The sequence below is a fragment of the Babylonia areolata genome, chromosome 5 (genome assembly GCF_041734735.1).
Source record: "Babylonia areolata isolate BAREFJ2019XMU chromosome 5, ASM4173473v1, whole genome shotgun sequence".
Taxonomy (NCBI): Eukaryota; Metazoa; Mollusca; class Gastropoda; order Neogastropoda; family Buccinidae; genus Babylonia; species Babylonia areolata.
The window spans coordinates 182501-198877 of NC_134880.1; the positions used below are offsets into that span (position 1 = coordinate 182501).

Consider the following 16377-nt stretch of genomic DNA (forward strand, 5'->3'; position numbering starts at 1 on the left):
ATTTGTGTGCACACACACTATGCATATGCATGATTGGGAGAACGTGGATATATAACTTTACACACAAGCAAACATGCATGTATGCATATGTGTGTGTGTGTGTGTGTGTGTGTGTGTGTGTGTGTGTGCATGCGTGTGCGTGTGCATGTGCGTGGGTGTGTGTGTGTGTGTGTGCGCGCTTGCGCTCATGTCAGCACACACATTAGACAGATAGGAAGGTGTCAGACAGTGTACTGAACTTCAAGTGTGGTGTTTTGTCACAGAGCTGGAAGATGGTAAAAACTTCCTTCAGGAAAAAAAGCACCATTCAGCATGTGCTATCACCATGACAACCCACCAGCAGATGGCATTGACCCGCAGTCTATGCCCCCTCAGGGCACATTAGTTGTCAACCTTCTGGGTCTCACCCAAACAAAACCATCCTCAAGTTCCATCATCCATTCTGCGCATGCCTGCACGAAACCAAACTGTGAGAGTGCGCACACACTCACGCACACACACACATGAACACAAACATGAACACACACACACACATGCCCTTCCCCTAGCTCCCTTCCTTTCTCCCTACAGACATATTCAAATTCCCTCATTTTATCTAATATCACATCATGTGAAAAGATATCAAACCAAAGTACCAAGTCTGCCACAGCTACAAAAATTCACAAGCCATACTCTCTCTCTCTCTCGAGCATGCTTACTCATAAGACATTTTCCCCCCTTCCTTCCCCATACACCCTGTGATGGAGTCTCCTGTTGGACCCACAGACGAGTAAGCAGGCAGGCTTAACTGTCAGTGTATGTACTCATATGGGAGAAGAGGCTGATTCTGGATGCGCAGCACTTCCCACAGGTGTTGCAAGGGAAAACATCTCCAGAAGTTGAGCCCTGCTTCCTTCGCTCACGCTTCTTAATGGTCAGCGTTCTCTTGTTTTCAAATATCTTTATGCCACTAGAGCACAGTATCCTCCAGTGAGAGCAGTCAAGGGCATCACTTTCACATGAAGTGATGTCTATGCCACAGGCTTTGAGGTTTGTCTTCAAGGTGTCCTTGAAGCACTTGCTGGGTCTTCCAAGTTCGCGGTGGCCTTCATGCGGACAACGTGTCCTGTCCAGCGTAGCTGGCACTGGATCAGCAGGCTTTCAATACTGGGCAGGCCGCTCCTCTCTAGGACCTGGAGGCTGGAGACCCTGTCTTGCCACTTTATGCCGAGGATCCTTCACAGGCATCTCTGGTGAGTTTCAGTTTCAGTTTCAGTAGCTTAAGGAGGCGTCACTGCGTTCGGACAAATCCATATATGCTACACCACATCTGCCAAGCAGATGCCTGACCAGCAGCGTAACCCAACGCGTTTAGTCAGGCCTTGAGAAAAAAAAGGTGAATAAATAATAGATAAATACATTTTTTTTAAATAAATAAATAAAAATAAAAAACTACTACCACTACTAATAATATGTATTATCTCTGGTGAAACTGCTCAAGTACAACAAGGTGGTCAGCACAACAGCTCTGTAGGTTTTGATTTTGGTGCTGAGCCTGATGCTTTAGTTGTTCCACAGCCTGTTTTTGAGTCTGCGAAAGGTGGAACTGGCCTTGGCGATGCGCAGCATCACTTCTGCATCAAGTGCTCCGTTGCTGCATAGGGTGCTGCCCAGGTAGCAAAACTTGTCAACTGACTTGATCGCTGTCTCATCCATCTTGATTGCAGGTGAGCTAGCTGGTTGGTACATGGACTTGGTCTTGCTGAGGCTGATGGTGAGTCCAAAGCGCCTGCAGAAGGTTGAGAACATGTCCATAATGAACTGCATGTCCTCATGGGTGTTTGCAGCAAGCGCGCAGTCATCAGCGCGCAGTCATCAGCAAAGAGGAACTCTCTCAACAGTGCTTCAAACACCCTGGACCTAGCGTGGAGTCAGTGTATGTTGAAAAGTTTGCCATCTGTGTGAAACCCCGGTCACAGTCTTGGAAGGTGTCAATCAGCATGACAGAGAAGAGAATGGAGAACAGTGTGGGTGCCAGGACGCAGTCCTGCTTCACTCCATTACCACAGGGAACGGATCCGACTTGTCAGTATTTTCCTGTACTCTCGCCTGCATGCCATCATGGAATGACGCAATCAGCTGGATTAGGCTCTCTGGTCAGCTGGACTTTAGGAGGATCTTCAACAAACCACGGCGGTTCACCATGTCGAAGGCCTTAGTCAAGTCTACAAAGACCATGTGGAGCTCTTTGTTCTGCTCACAGTGCTTCTCTTGCATCTGGCGTACGGCAAACACCATGTCACATGTCCCCCTGCCTAAGTGGAAGCCGCACTGTGCTTCAGGGATGACTGTGTTGGAGGCATGGTCAACCAGTCTGTTCGGTATGATGTGGGCAAAGATCTTGCCGGCAATGCAGAGGAGAGTGATGCCACGTGGTTATCACAGGATGTTTTGTCTCCCTTCCGTTTGTAAATGTGGACAATTGAAGCAGCCCTGAAATCCTGGGGGACCTCCCCTCTCTCCCAGATAGACTGGAACAGGGCGGTCAGCTTGTACTATCAGCACCTCGCCTCCATACTTGTAGATGTCGGCCTCGATTCCATCCGCTCCTGCTCTTTTCTTGATGTTGTCAGCTTCAGGGCCTTCCAGGTCTCGGCCTTGGTGGGAGGGGCAGCTAGCGAGTCACTGACTGGTAGCTGTGAGAGGGCTGCAATTACCTCATCAGATACGGACGAGTCCCTGTTAAGGAGGGTGTTGAAGTGCTCTGCTCAGGCTCAGACAGGGGTTGATCCTGTGACTCTCGGCCCATACACTGCTCGGAGACCATCATGGAAGGTCTTCCGTGTCATGAGCATCAGCAGCGGACTGAAGCTCTTCGGACTTTCTCTCCCACCAGGTGTTCTTCATCTCATGCAGCCTCTTCTGTACGAGTTGTTTGGTTTGCAAGTCTGGTTCTTCTTCCTCTGGCAGTCTTTATCAGAAATGTGATCCTGATGCCGTATATGCAGTGTGTTCAGGAACTTGGAGATTCCAGAGTCATTCTCATAAAACCAGTCTTTGTGGCTCCTCTGTACTAAGCCGAGTGTGTCAGCTGCTGCTGTGTACACAGCATCTCTAAAGGTGCTCCATACCTCTTCTACATCAGTCAATGCAGGAATTTCTTGGAGAGCTGCTTGGATTTGCTGCTGCAGCACGTCCTTGGTGATAGGGAGGCAGTGGATGTTCAGCTTCCTAGGGGGTTTCTGCCTGGCTGGTTGGAGCTTGCATGCAAGTCTGATGTTCATCTTGCTGCGTACCAGGCGATGGTCTGACCAACAGACTGCTTCTCTCATGGACAGACTGCTCCTCTCATGCAGTGTGTAATGGAAACATCACCTCTGTCCTCTGCCAGACAATCACATAGTCCAGCATGTGCCACTGCTTGGAGCGGGAGTGCATCCACGTGTTCTTGTACTTGTCCGCTTGTTGGAAGAGGGTGTTGGTGATGGTCAGTCTATGCTGCACACAGAGTGAGAGCAAAAGCAGTCTGTTGGAGTTGCACTTGCCAGTGTCGTGCTGTCTTAGGGCTTTTGGCCACGAGGAGAAGTCCACGCCGACGCGGGCATTGCAATCCCCAAGGATGATCAGCCTGTCCTTTCTGTCTACTGCTGAAATGGTGCAGCTGAGCTCCTCATAAAAAGCTTCTTTGATGTCATCAGGGTTGGTCATCGTCAGGGCATAGCAACTGATGACTGTGGAGAAGCAATCCTCGGACAGCTTCAGACGCAAGGTCATCAGCCTATCGTTTGTCCCACGTGGAAGGCTGTCAAGCTGTCGTGCAAGTTTGGTTTGTATGGCAAAGCCCACACCTGACGTTCTTGGGGTGCCATCTGGCTTCCCAATGCAGTAGAAGGTGTAGCCCCCTCTAACTTCCTCCAGCTGGGTTTCACTGGCAAACCTGGTTTCACTCAGGGCTGCTATGTCCACCTGGTAGTGATCAAGCATTCTAGCAATGAGTGCTGTGCGCCTTTCTGGTCTGTCGTCTCTGTGCAAAAGGGTGCCAACATTCCAGGCACCCAGAGTCAGGGCATGACTCCTGGTTCTTTTCTTCTGTTGTTTTCAACCTCTAGTGTTGGATGTCCAAGTGGGTGTGGTTTCCTACTAGGTACTAGGTGAGGCAGGCTTTGTTTAGGGATCCTTTTGTCTCCCCTTCCCCATGTGGGGAGAGCAGTGCTGTCCCTAAAAAGGGCTGATCTGACGCTGTGGGAGGATACGGGTGCCGCATCTGCCCCAGTCTACGGCGGATGACCATCACCCCACAGCCGCCTGCGTGCAGAGTCGTGACTAGGAACTGCCAGCAGCATCCTCTGCATGTCCCCGTTACCACTTCTCCATCACTGCAGGGTTTGGGAAAGCTGGGTGTTGAAGGGCTAGCTCGTCGTTCCGACATTAGCCTGGTTGCCTGACCAGCACAGGTGAATTTTTTTTTTGTGAAGAGGAGTTGTGCAGTCGCTTCCCCACTCTCTCGCTTACCGACGCTCAGAATCCCACAGGTGCAGATACCGCCACATGTAGAACGGCCTCGGCAGGCAGGTTTTTTCTTCAGTTTCGTCCCCTAGGAGGGCTTCCAGCCAAGGATAAGAGCTCCACCTGCCCTTTGGTCATCCTCTTCCGCCTTATAATAATAAATAATAATAATAATAATGGTATTTATATAGCGCTGAATCTTGTGCATAGACAAATCTAAGCGCTTTCGCACCAGTCATTCTCACGCGCGTATAACTCTAAAACTGGAGAAACTGAAGACAAGGAAGAGGCAGGGAAGGGAGGCTATTTTGGGAAGAGGTGGGTTTTAAGGCCAGACTTGAAAGAGCTGAGTGTGGAGACTTGACGAAGCGAAAGAGGAAGTTCATTCCAATTGCAAGGTCCAGAGACAGAGAAAGAACAGCGGCCAACAGTCAAGAGTTTGAATCTGGGTATGCGTAAATGGAGTGGATCCGAAGCTGATCGTAGTGAGCGAGATCGAGTGTAGAGGTGAAGGCAGCCATAGAGATAGGAAGGGGCAGATTTGTGAATACATTTGTAGCATAGAGTGTTGATCTTGTACTTTATTCGGTGTGAGACAGGGAGCCAGTGGAGATGTTGCAAAAGAGGAGTGATGTGCTCAGATCTTTTCTTTCTGAGGATGAGTCGGGCAGCAGAGTTTTGTATGTGCTGAAGGGACTGAATGGATGAAGCAGGCAAAACAGACAATAGAAAGTTACAGTAGTCAAGGCGAGAGAGAATGAGAGAAACGACAAGTCTAGATGTTGCGTCAATGGACAGATATTTCCAGATGGAACTGATGCGCCGCAGCTGACAGCAGCAGGATTGACATGTCTGACTGATAACTTTCTGCATGGACAGTGTGTTGTCAAGGACAACGCCGAGGTTCCTGACTGAACTGGAAAGAGGGATGGATGTACTGCCAAGTTTGATTGTGTCAGTTGTAATAGAAGAGAGTTTTTGTTTAGTTCCTATGATCATTGCTTCAGTTTTGTCCGCGTTCAATTGTAACTTATTTAGAATCATCCAATTTTGAATATCCAGGAAGCAGTTGGATGTTTCTTGCAAGAGCAACGACAGTTTTTCAGGTGTATCACTCTTCTGGAGTGGAGTGTCATCAGCATAAGTATGATGACTGACATTATGGCGGTTGATAATTTCAGCGAGAGGAGCAGTGTACAGTGTGAAGAGCACTGGGCTTAAAAGAGATCCCTGTGGGACTCCATGTTCAATTTTAACGGGTTCAGACTGGAAATTATCAACAATGACAGACTGGAATCGATCAGTGAGATAAGATTTGAACCAGTTTAGAACAATGCCGTTGATACCAAATGTAAAATGAAGATGGGAAAGAAGGACTGAATGGTCTATTGTGTCAAAGGCGGCTGACAAATCGAGAAGAGTGAGAAGGGAGATCTGTCCTGAGTCGGACGCTAGCAGTAGGTTATTCAGGATGTGGAGGAGAGTGGTTTCGGTGCTGTGGTCAGCACAATAGGCAGAGTGAAATGGGTGGATGAGATTGTTGAAACAAAGGTGATTGTTGAGCTGCTTCAGGACAGCTTTTTCAAGGAGTTTGGACAGGAATGGAAGATTAGAAACTGGTCGATAGTTTTTCAAAATGTTTGCGTCAAGGTTGGATTTCTTCAGAAGAGGCCGGACGATTGCAGTTTTGAAAGTGGATGGAAACGTTCCAGTGAGAAGGGATGAGTTGACAATGTTGGTTGTCACGGCTCGTTGGCGATCTGCGTGCATGCCTGTCTGCATTTTGTTTTCCGTCCTTTTTCCCCCTTTCTCTCTCCCTTCTTTCCCCCCTCCCTCTCTCCCTTCTCCTCCTCTCTCTCTCCCTTCTCCCCCTCTTTCCATCCCTCTCCATCTCCCTCTATCCTTTATGCTTTTGCACGTGTGGCATGTCCCTTCTCCTGAACGTTTGTTTTGAACTCTGAGCGAGTTCAGGAATCGATCTAGTTAGGAAAGAAAGATTTCTCTGGGCTGTTGAGGCCAAGCTTTGCAGAGAGACAGGTCGCCGTTCCAGCGTGCGTGCTGTAGGGCGCCGTCGGTGAAGTAGTGGGGGCGTTTCCCTTTGTCACCCCTTCTTCTGTATTAGTCTGTTTCACTCTGGGCCAGTGACGTGCCTGGTGACAGGTGAGGGAGTCTGTGTTTGTCGTAACATTTAGTGATGTGACTTGTGATTCAGAGTGAGGTTTAGGTTGCTTGTAAGGTTAGTGTGATGTTTTTTTTAGTGGATATCTTTTAAATACAGTATTCTTTTACTTCCAAATATTGGGGGGAATTAGTAAATTTGTTGTGTTTAGGTGTAACATTTTTGCCATAATAATATTCAGCTAAGATTGTTTCAAAATTGTTTTCTTTTTTATGGGAATTGTCTAATTAGTCTGTCGATTTTCCCAAACATTGTTGTAGGGATGAAAATGTTACATAGCCTGACTGGTGCTGTTTCAATTATTCCTAACTAGTGTGATTGAAACTGGAATATTATTGCCTTGTTAGTGCAGTGTATATTGCTTAAGGAAGAGATAAGGGGGGTGGGGTATACTCTTTTACAACTGGTTTAAAAAACAACCAAACAGTCTACAGAGCCGATGGGGTGTTACAGGTTTTCCGGTGTCTCCTTCCCTTCCGTGCCGCTGCCTTCGACGGGTCCCCAGAACACAAGCCTGGAAACTTCCTCACTCCCGTTCCCGTTCCCACTCCATACTTCCATCTACCCCTTTCCCACCTTCCCACTGTCCCTCTTGCCGACCAGCTTCAGCCATCAAGCTACAAGTGTCCGTTTTCAGCTGTCAGCGCGAGTTTGAACTCTGGCGGCGGAGGTGAGCAGCGCTGGCGCTGCAGTTGACTGTGAATGGCATAGTTAAATTGTGCAGTGGTTAGACAGAGGTTATTATATTTTTCTGGGGGGGTTTGTGATGCCTTGTTTTGTGGCGTGTATTTATTTATGTATTTTTGCATCACCTCAGTAAAGCAACGAGCTGAACTCTTCTGTGTCTGTGTTTGTGTCGTCGGGACGTTAGCTAGTCTGGGAAGGGGTGGGGGTTCATGGGCAACCCCTTACGGGTCGTGACATTGGTGATTGTGGGGAGAAGCTGTGAGACACACTGGGAAAAAACAGAGGCTGGTATAGGATCCAGCTCATAGGATTTTATTGTCATTTCTTTCAGGATTTCATGGTCTTCTGTTTCAGTTAATGGGTTAAAGGAATGGAGAGGAGTGCCATTGAATTGAGGATCAGGATGAGTAGGTTGGAAAGGCATTTGGTTTAAGATGGTACGAATATTCTGAACTTTGTCAAAAAAGAAAGAGGAGAAGATATTGGGGAGTTCAGATAAAGTGTAGGCAGAAGGAAAAGGAGTCTTTTTTGCAGTACCAAGAAGATTTGACATGATAGAGTAAAGAGATTTGGTGGATGTGGCATTAAGAACTTGAGAAGAAAAGAAGTCTGTCTTCGCTGATGAGATCATATGTTTGACTTTATTTATTTGTTTTCACAGCCGTTGGGAATTTCCTCCGCCTGGTCCATCACTTGGGGACTTCACATGCGGCAGGTAGTACTAGGTTACATGGTACCAGTAGCAAGGGCCCAGTCGCCCCCCCCCCCCAACCCCCCCCCCCCCCCCCCCCCCCCCCCCCCCGCACCCCCCCCCCCTCCCCTCCAACACACATACACAATTCCCAGATTCACACTAGTGCATGTCTGTGCGCATGCACACACAATTTGCAGATTCACACTAGTGCATGTCTACAAGCATGCATACACATATACCCATGGTCAACTATCTGGGTGTTTGTCTCTTTCCCCAGTCAGCCTCTCTTCACATGTGTGTCTTTGTCTCTTTCCCCAGTCAGCCTCTCTTCACATGTGTGTCTTTGTCTCTTTCCCCAGTCAGCCTCTCTTCACATGTGTGTGTGTCTTTGTCTCTTTCCCCAGTCAGTCTCTCTTCACATGTGTGTGTCTTTGTCTCTTTCCCCAGTCAGCCTCTCTTCACATGTGTGTGTCTTTTGTCTCCTTCCCCAGTCAGCCTCTCTTCACATGTGTGTGTCTTTGTCTCCTTGCCCAGTCAGCCTCTCTTCACATGTGTGTGTCTTTGTCTCCTTCCCCAGTCAGCCTCTCTTCACATGTGTGTGTCTTTTGTCTCTTTCCCCAGTCAGCCTCTCTTCACATGTGTGTGTCTTTTGTCTCCTTCCCCAGTCAGCCTCTCTTCACATGTGTGTGTCTTTTGTCTCCTTCCCCAGTCAGCCTCTCTTCACGTGTGTGTCTTTGTCTCCTTCCCCAGTCAGCCTCTCTTCACATGTGTGTGTCTTTGTCTCCTTGCCCAGTCAGCCTCTCTTCACATGTGTGTCTTTGTCTCCTTGCCCCGTCAGCCTCTCTTCACATGTGTGTCTTTGTCTCCTTGCCCAGTCAGCCTCTCTTCACATGTGTGTCTTTGTCTCCTTCCCCAGTCAGCCTCTCTTCACATGTGTGTGTCTTTGTCTCTTTCCCCAGTCAGCCTCTCTTCACATGTGTGTCTTTGTCTCCTTGCCCAGTCAGCCTCTCTTCACATGTGTGTCTTTGTCTCCTTCCCCAGTCAGCCTCACTGTCTTTGTCTCCTTCCCCAGTCAGCCTCCCTGTCTTTGTCTCTTTCCCCAGTCAGCCTCTCTTCACATGTGTGTGTCTTCTTCCCCAGTCAGCCTCTCTTCACATGTGTGTGTCTTCCCCAGTCAGCCTCCCTGTCTTTGTCTCTTTCCCCAGTCAGCCTCTCTGTCTTTGTCTCCTTCCCCAGTCAGCCTCTCTTCACATGTGTGTGTCTTCTTCCCCAGTCAGCCTCCCTGTCTTTGTCTCTTTCCCCAGTCAGCCTCTCTGTCTTTGTCTCCTTCCCCAGTCAGCCTCCCTGTCTTTGTCTCTTTCCCCAGTCAGCCTCTCTGTCTTTGTCTCCTTCCCCAGTCAGCCTCCCTGTCTTTGTCTCCTTCCCCAGTCAGCCTCCCTGTCTTTGTCTCCTTCCCCAGTCAGCCTCTCTTCACATGTGTGTGTCTTCTTCCCCAGTCAGCCTCCCTGTCTTTGTCTCTTTCCCCAGTCAGCCTCCCTGTCTTTGTCTCTTTCCCCAGTCAGCCTCTCTGTCTTTGTCTCCTTCCCCAGTCAGCCTCTCTTCACATGTGTGTGTCTTCTTCCCCAGTCAGCCTCCCTGTCTTTGTCTCTTTCCCCAGTCAGCCTCCCTGTCTTTGTCTCTTTCCCCAGTCAGCCTCTCTGTCTTTGTCTCCTTCCCCAGTCAGCCTCCCTGTCTTTGTCTCTTTCCCCAGTCAGTCTCTCTGTCTTTGTCTCCTTCCCCAGTCAGCCTCCCTGTCTTTGTCTCCTTCCCCAGTCAGCCTCCCTGTCTTTGTCTCCTTCCCCAGTCAGCCTCTCTTCACATGTGTGTGTCTTCTTCCCCAGTCAGCCTCCCTGTCTTTGTCTCTTTCCCCAGTCAGCCTCTCTGTCTTTGTCTCCTTCCCCAGTCAGCCTCTCTTCACATGTGTGTGTCTTCTTCCCCAGTCAGCCTCCCTGTCTTTGTTTCTTTCCCCAGTCAGCCTCTGTTTTTGTCTCCTTCCCCAGTCAGCCTCTCTTCACATGTGTGTGTCTTCTTCCCCAGTCAGCCTCCCTGTCTTTGTCTCTTTCCCCAGTCAGCCTCTTTGTCTCCTTCCCCAGTCAGCCTCTCTTCACATGTGTGTGTCTTCTTCCCCAGTCAGCCTCCCTGTCTTTGTCTCCTTCCCCAGTCAGCGTCACTGTCTTTGTCTCCTTCCCCAGTCAGCCTCTCTTCACATGTGTGTGTCTTCTTCCCCAGTCAGCCTCCCTGTCTTTGTTTCTTTCCCCAGTCAGCCTCTGTCTTTGTCTCCTTCCCCAGTCAGCCTCTCTTCACATGTGTGTGTCTTCTTCCCCAGTCAGCCTCTCCGTCTTTGTGTGTGTCTAAGTGTGTGCGAATGGAGGTTGGGGAAGGTGGTAAGGAGGAGGGCTGTTTGTGACCATGTGCACATTAGTGTGCATTTATGAAACTGTGTGTGTGTGTGTCTGCGTGTGTGTGTGTGTCTGCGTCTGTGTGACTGTGCGCATGCCTCTGCATATGTGCCTGCAACCACACACTAAAATGTGCAATCTAACAACTCATTCCTGACAGGTAATGCCAGACTGCCACCAGGTTAATCAAAAGGTCCCACTCCCATTTATTCTCATTTTCTTCAGCAGAGATGACACACATGACCTGTAATGATATTTTGTGCCCAAGGATAATTGTATTTCAAGACTTGTATCCACAGAATGTGGCCTGAAGCTGAAAAGAAATGACATCAGTGGAACTCCACACAAAGCTGCACTCTGAAGCCTGCAATCCATCTGCTCTTTTGCAATGCTAGAGCATGTGTGCTGTGTACATAAATGGACTGCCTAGCCTTTCAACCATGGTGAGATCCTGGCATAACAACTAGTCTGGCTGCTTATGTGGCAAAGCAATTTTCAAAAAGATTTGAAAAAGAAAAAGAACAGAAAAAAAATATATACACCCATTCCTCTCAGTTTCAGCCCAAGAAATGCAAAGACCCTGCATTTGCAAACATTCTTTGATTTTCTTTTAAAAAACAGAAGAGTGAGGGTTCATATTTATCCATAGTTGAAGCTCAGCGTCAGTTGAAATCTTTAGACTGACAAACAATTAAACTGAAATCAAGCATGCTTCTAACTGACTAAATACTGTGTGTGTAAGCACAACAAATATAATATTGCAGCGAACAATACAGAAACTTGATAAGTTGATTTAATAGATGTTTAGAGAAAAGGTTTAGAATGGGCTTTGCATTCAAACCGGGAATGGCGTCAGACATTCTGTGCGAGCCGTTGAAGACTGGCAAGTTAGTTGCGAAAAAGGCGTCTGCTATAGCTAAGCTTTCAGCTTGTGCTGTGAGTTGAACTACGGTTAGTAGCCAGTCATATTGAGCGCTTGGCTACATATAGTAACAGGTTTGGCAATAAATAAATCTTGTTAACATCTACTGGTCTATTATAGTATCATCTACATCTACAAGACCACGAAGTATGCTAGTCTAGCCAGCAACCTGAGAGAATCTGGCTTCCAAGCCAAAGTCCTCACCATAGAGATTGGTGCAAGAGGGTTTGTGGGCACATCTGCCTACAGCCTCATGAAACAGCTGTCAATTTCTGACATAGAGAGGACATGGGCTCTTAAGGCAATGGCAAAAGCAGCAGAAAAGAGTTCCAGCTGGATCTGGTCGAGGAGGAATGAAAGTAAACTTCATAAGGATTAAATTTTCCCTACTCAAACTAGGCGTACGATGGCTCAGTGCTTAAAACGTCTGCCAGAAAAGATGACTCAGTCCTGAAGTGGCGACCACCCTGGAGGCACAGGTTCGAACCTGAATGAGGACCAGGGGAAAAAAAAAAAAAAAGGATAGGCGGCAATACAAGGGCATCCAGGAGTCATGACCTAAGTGCGGCCCAGCTCCCTTAGAGCGTAAGGAGTTAAGGCCCAAAGCACTTGACTGAAGGGGGCTTCTTCTCTGAAGACCTTGTACTGACTGTCCAGCTCTCCCAATAGTTTCTTATCACTAGTATCAGGTTTGGTAATAAATAAATCTTGTTAATATCCTCTGATCTATAACAGTATCGTGTTTGGTAATAAATAAATCTTGTTAACATCTACTAGTCTATTATAGTATCCGGTTTGGTAATAAATAAATCTTGTTAACATCTACTGGTCTATTAAAGTATCAGGTTTGGTAATAAATAAATCTTGTTAACATCTACTGGTCTATTATAGTATCAGGTTTGGTAATAAATAAATCTTGTTAACACCCTCTGGTCTATTATAGTATTAGGTCTATTATAGTATCAGGTTTTGGTAATAAATAAATTTTCTTAACATCTACTGGTCTATTATAGTATCAGGTTTGGTAATAAATAAAAGTTGTTGGGTTTATTTTCTGTTCTCTGTGTTTTGTGTGCCAATGCATGCACACAGCAGGTTTACCGGCCCATAAACTAAAGGTTACAAAATTGCATTATCTATTTCTATGGACTGCTTATTTTCTTTTCAATTAAATAATACAAACTTCACCGATAAACACTGAAAACTGCCACAGTTACCCAGTCCACAACTTTAAATCTGCTGAGTGAATTTTTGTTGCCGGTGTTGTTTTCCTTGACCTAGAAGCCCAGTTTATTCTTGAAGTCATGTCACTGGATCTGCAATGAACTTTTTTTTTACTGTCTTTTCTTCTCCAAATTAACAGAAACTGAGTGGGAGGTGTCCCTGACACAGTCTCATCATAGTTCAGAAAATGTTTAAATTTTTTTAAAAAATTATTAAAAAAACAAAACAAAACAAAACATGGCTAGGCAGATATACTTTTTTTTTTCTTTTTTTAAAAATTCTTTCTTTTTTCTCTCCAATGTCCCAACTGAATGACCTTCCCATCATCAATAGCCATGTAAAAAGTGAAATCATTCCACTGGTTCTGCCCAGGATTGATCGTTCCCTACTCATGGACTTTGTTTTGTTTATCTATTATCTATATTCTAAACACAAAAGGTATAAAGACATTAATGGGAAGTGACTATGGCCAGTGCTCGACATCACCAATCCACTTCACTCCATTCTCATGGCCTGACCAGTGCTTTGGGTTTACCCCCCCACCCCCTCACCCCCTTCCATAAAGCTAAAAGCAAACAGTAGGTAACAAGAAGAGGAAAGTAGTTCTCCACCATATCTATGACAAAAATCAACAGCTGATCAGGTATCCGCTCCCTTCTTCTTTCTTATACATTTTTTTTCAAGCAGATGTGGTGCCACGTACATGGATCAGTCTCAGCCTGTAAATGCTTTGACACTTCCTTGAAACTGAAATTGAAACTCCACTAAAATTAAAACCACTCCCCTCACAGCACATAAAAAAAGCCTTCCCTTACCCATCCAAAACATCACTTCTGGCCAAATGAACAGACAACAACAAAAAAACCAAACCAACAAGACTCAAGAGATGGTGCTGAACAACCAACCAACAAAAACACACACATGCACATACACACACTCACACCCCCACACAAAAGCAACAAGGAAACAGCTTTGAACTGACTTTTTTTTTTAAAGATCCACAGCAGGAACTTACATGTGGGTGAGAGGACAGGGCAGCATGGTGACTGTGACTGGGGTCTGCAGAGCGCGCTTGCCGGTGTGGGATTTCAAACAGGTAGTGGCCCGCCAAGGTCCCAATCTGCAACACGCACAAACACAAACACGCATAACAAACAGGTCCATGAAATTAGACTGGAAAAATCTGGATTGTTACTCTTAGTCCAGGTGACCGCATAGCTCCATATCATGACTGTCAAACTAAATACAATTTTCAACTGTTACTCACCTTACTGTTAGACACAAAAACCTGTCACATCAAAACCAAAAATGTCATGGAAGAATAATCACTTTCAAAAAATTTAGTAGAGAGAGAGAGAGCCTCCATCCCACTTTTGGAAAATCATAGTATGAATTTTTTTTAAATGATGAATAAATTCATTAATGGATGAACGACATTATGAAAAAAAACATATTAAATCATATTAATTTTTAAAAAATATTAAAAAATTCAATGTACCTAAATGACTGTGCCCCACCCTGACCACCTTACCCTTTCAGTCCCGATAATGACATGTGACTTTGACAGCAGCTCCACATAGAATGGGAATGTTCACACAAACAAGCACTGCACTAGGAAACAACAACAAAAGTGAATAGAACACAGATCATGAATCAGGAGAGGTGTGTGTGTGTTGTGTGTGTGTGTGTTGTGGTGTGGTGTGTGTGTGTGTGTGTGTGTGTGTGTGTGTGTGTGTGTGTGTGTGTGTGTGTGTGTGTGTGTGTGTGTGTGTGTGTGTGTGTGTGTGGTGTGGTGTGGTGTGGTGTGGTGAGGTGTGGTGTGGTGAGGTGTGTGTGTGTGTGTGTGTGTGTGTGTGTGTGTTTGACTCCTCATCTGGGTCTAATTTGTCATGCAACAGATGGTGAATTCATCAAGTGATGTTTATTGCACATCTGTACAACAGGTCCTGTTTCGGCTAGAGCATGGGCCCCCCACCCCACCCCTCCTCCACACCATAATTCCAGCTGAAGCATTACATATGGAAGGGAAAACGTGCACAACAACAACCCCAGACATGTTAGATACTGATGGAACCAAGCTTAAGACAAACGAAGAAAAAGGATCCGCCCTGCTCAAACGCTTCATACAACAGAGCGATCAAAGAAACTTTGATGAAAAAAAAGAAATATACTGAGGAGTCAAACCAAACCCTTTTGCAGACTGGACCCGATGATGACTTGACAACAGATGATCTAGACAAAGCAATAGCTAAATGCAAGAAAGAATCGGCTCCTGGCCCAGACAAAGTTCGCTACTCGGACATCAAGGAGCTATCGGAAGAAGACAGATGCAAACTTTTCAATCTTTATCAAAACAGTTTCCACAATGGACATGTGCCGGAGGACTGGACACACAGCTTCTTAAAACCCATACCAAAACCAGGAAAGAACCATCGTCAGGTAAGCAAGCAGCTACCGAATCCTAACCATACAAAACATTGCTGGAAAGCTCATGGAACGCATGATAGCCAGGAAACTTGCAAGGGATCTTGAACACAGGCACATTCTCCCTTCAAATCAAGGTGGTTACAAAACAGGTAAGTCCACATAGGAAAATGCAGCTGCTTTTGCATATGAGGTATATCAAGGATTTCAAAGAAAATAAGAAACACTAGCAGTAGCAATTGACCTTGAAGATGCCTACAATAAAGTCCAGTTTGCGCACCTCATGGAGCTGCTACTAAGGTATGGAGTAAGTTTGACACTGACAAGATGGATAGCAGCAGCACTTCAGGAAAAAAAACGTCATCCTACGCCTCGGAGATTGGATGTCTGCACCTTCTAAACTATCCATGGGACTGCCACAAGGGTCTCCATTCTTGCCTGTCCTCTACAATGTCTACACGAAAGGCCTTGCAGACTTAAACAGTGAATGGAATAACTCGGGTGCTTACTCTTGCGGATGATGGCCTGGTCTTCAAAACTTCGAAAGATGCTCAGGAAAGAACTAAAGCCATCCAGGAACAACTGAACAATATCACTCAATGGTGCAAGGACAAAGGATCTTCCATCAATCCAGAGAAAGCTCAAACGTTGCTGTGCACCCTCAACAACAGAACCGTGAGCAAATCACCACCACCTGTGTCATTCGACTGAATTCAAATCGAGAAAACCAAATGCCTACACTACCTTGGAATACAGTTCAACAGGATGCTGACCTTCAGAAAACATAAGGAAAATATGGTTCTCAAATGCAAAAAGGGTCTTTCAGTCTTAAAAGCAATGGCAGCCAAAGGTACTGAACAACAGCACCTCTTCCAGCTATATCAATCACTCGTACTCGGTGTGATCAACTATGGACTTGGACTAACAACACCGTCTCAAAGCAGCCTCCCAAAATTAGAAAGAGTTCAAAATGAACTATGAGGCTGATCCTTGGAACAACAAAAGACACACCCACGGAAACCATGCGATACCTGCTTGACCGTCCTTCAGTGCAGGCCAGAAACAAGTTAGAACAGGTTAAGACCTACTTCAGAGCATTAGAAAACCCTCAAAACCCACTGCATGACGCAATCAAGGAACCAAAAGGCAGCCATCTAGGACGAGGAAGATCATGGATGGGGCAAGCAGAAGACACAATCCAGCTAGTATGCTGACTACAAGACCTGAAAGAAACAAAATGGGAGGAAAACCCCGAAAACCTTAATCATCTATTCAACACAGCCATTTCACCCACTCTAGGAAGACATTGTCGGGAATGGCCAGA

At 46.3% G+C, this 16377-nt stretch overlaps 1 protein-coding gene across 5 annotated transcripts in view; it reads right to left on the reverse strand.

The window, feature by feature from the left end:
* The window catches only part of LOC143281850 (furin-like protease kpc-1), a 145260-nt gene that overhangs the window by 110906 nt on the left and 17977 nt on the right, over window positions 1-16377 (reverse strand). For all 5 annotated transcript variants that reach the window (XM_076587096.1, XM_076587095.1, XM_076587094.1 and 2 more), the window contains exon 2: window positions 13645-13749. In XM_076587096.1, the coding sequence (XP_076443211.1) occupies window positions 13645-13749 (105 nt within the window). The remainder of the gene's footprint in view (window positions 1-13644; window positions 13750-16377) is intronic.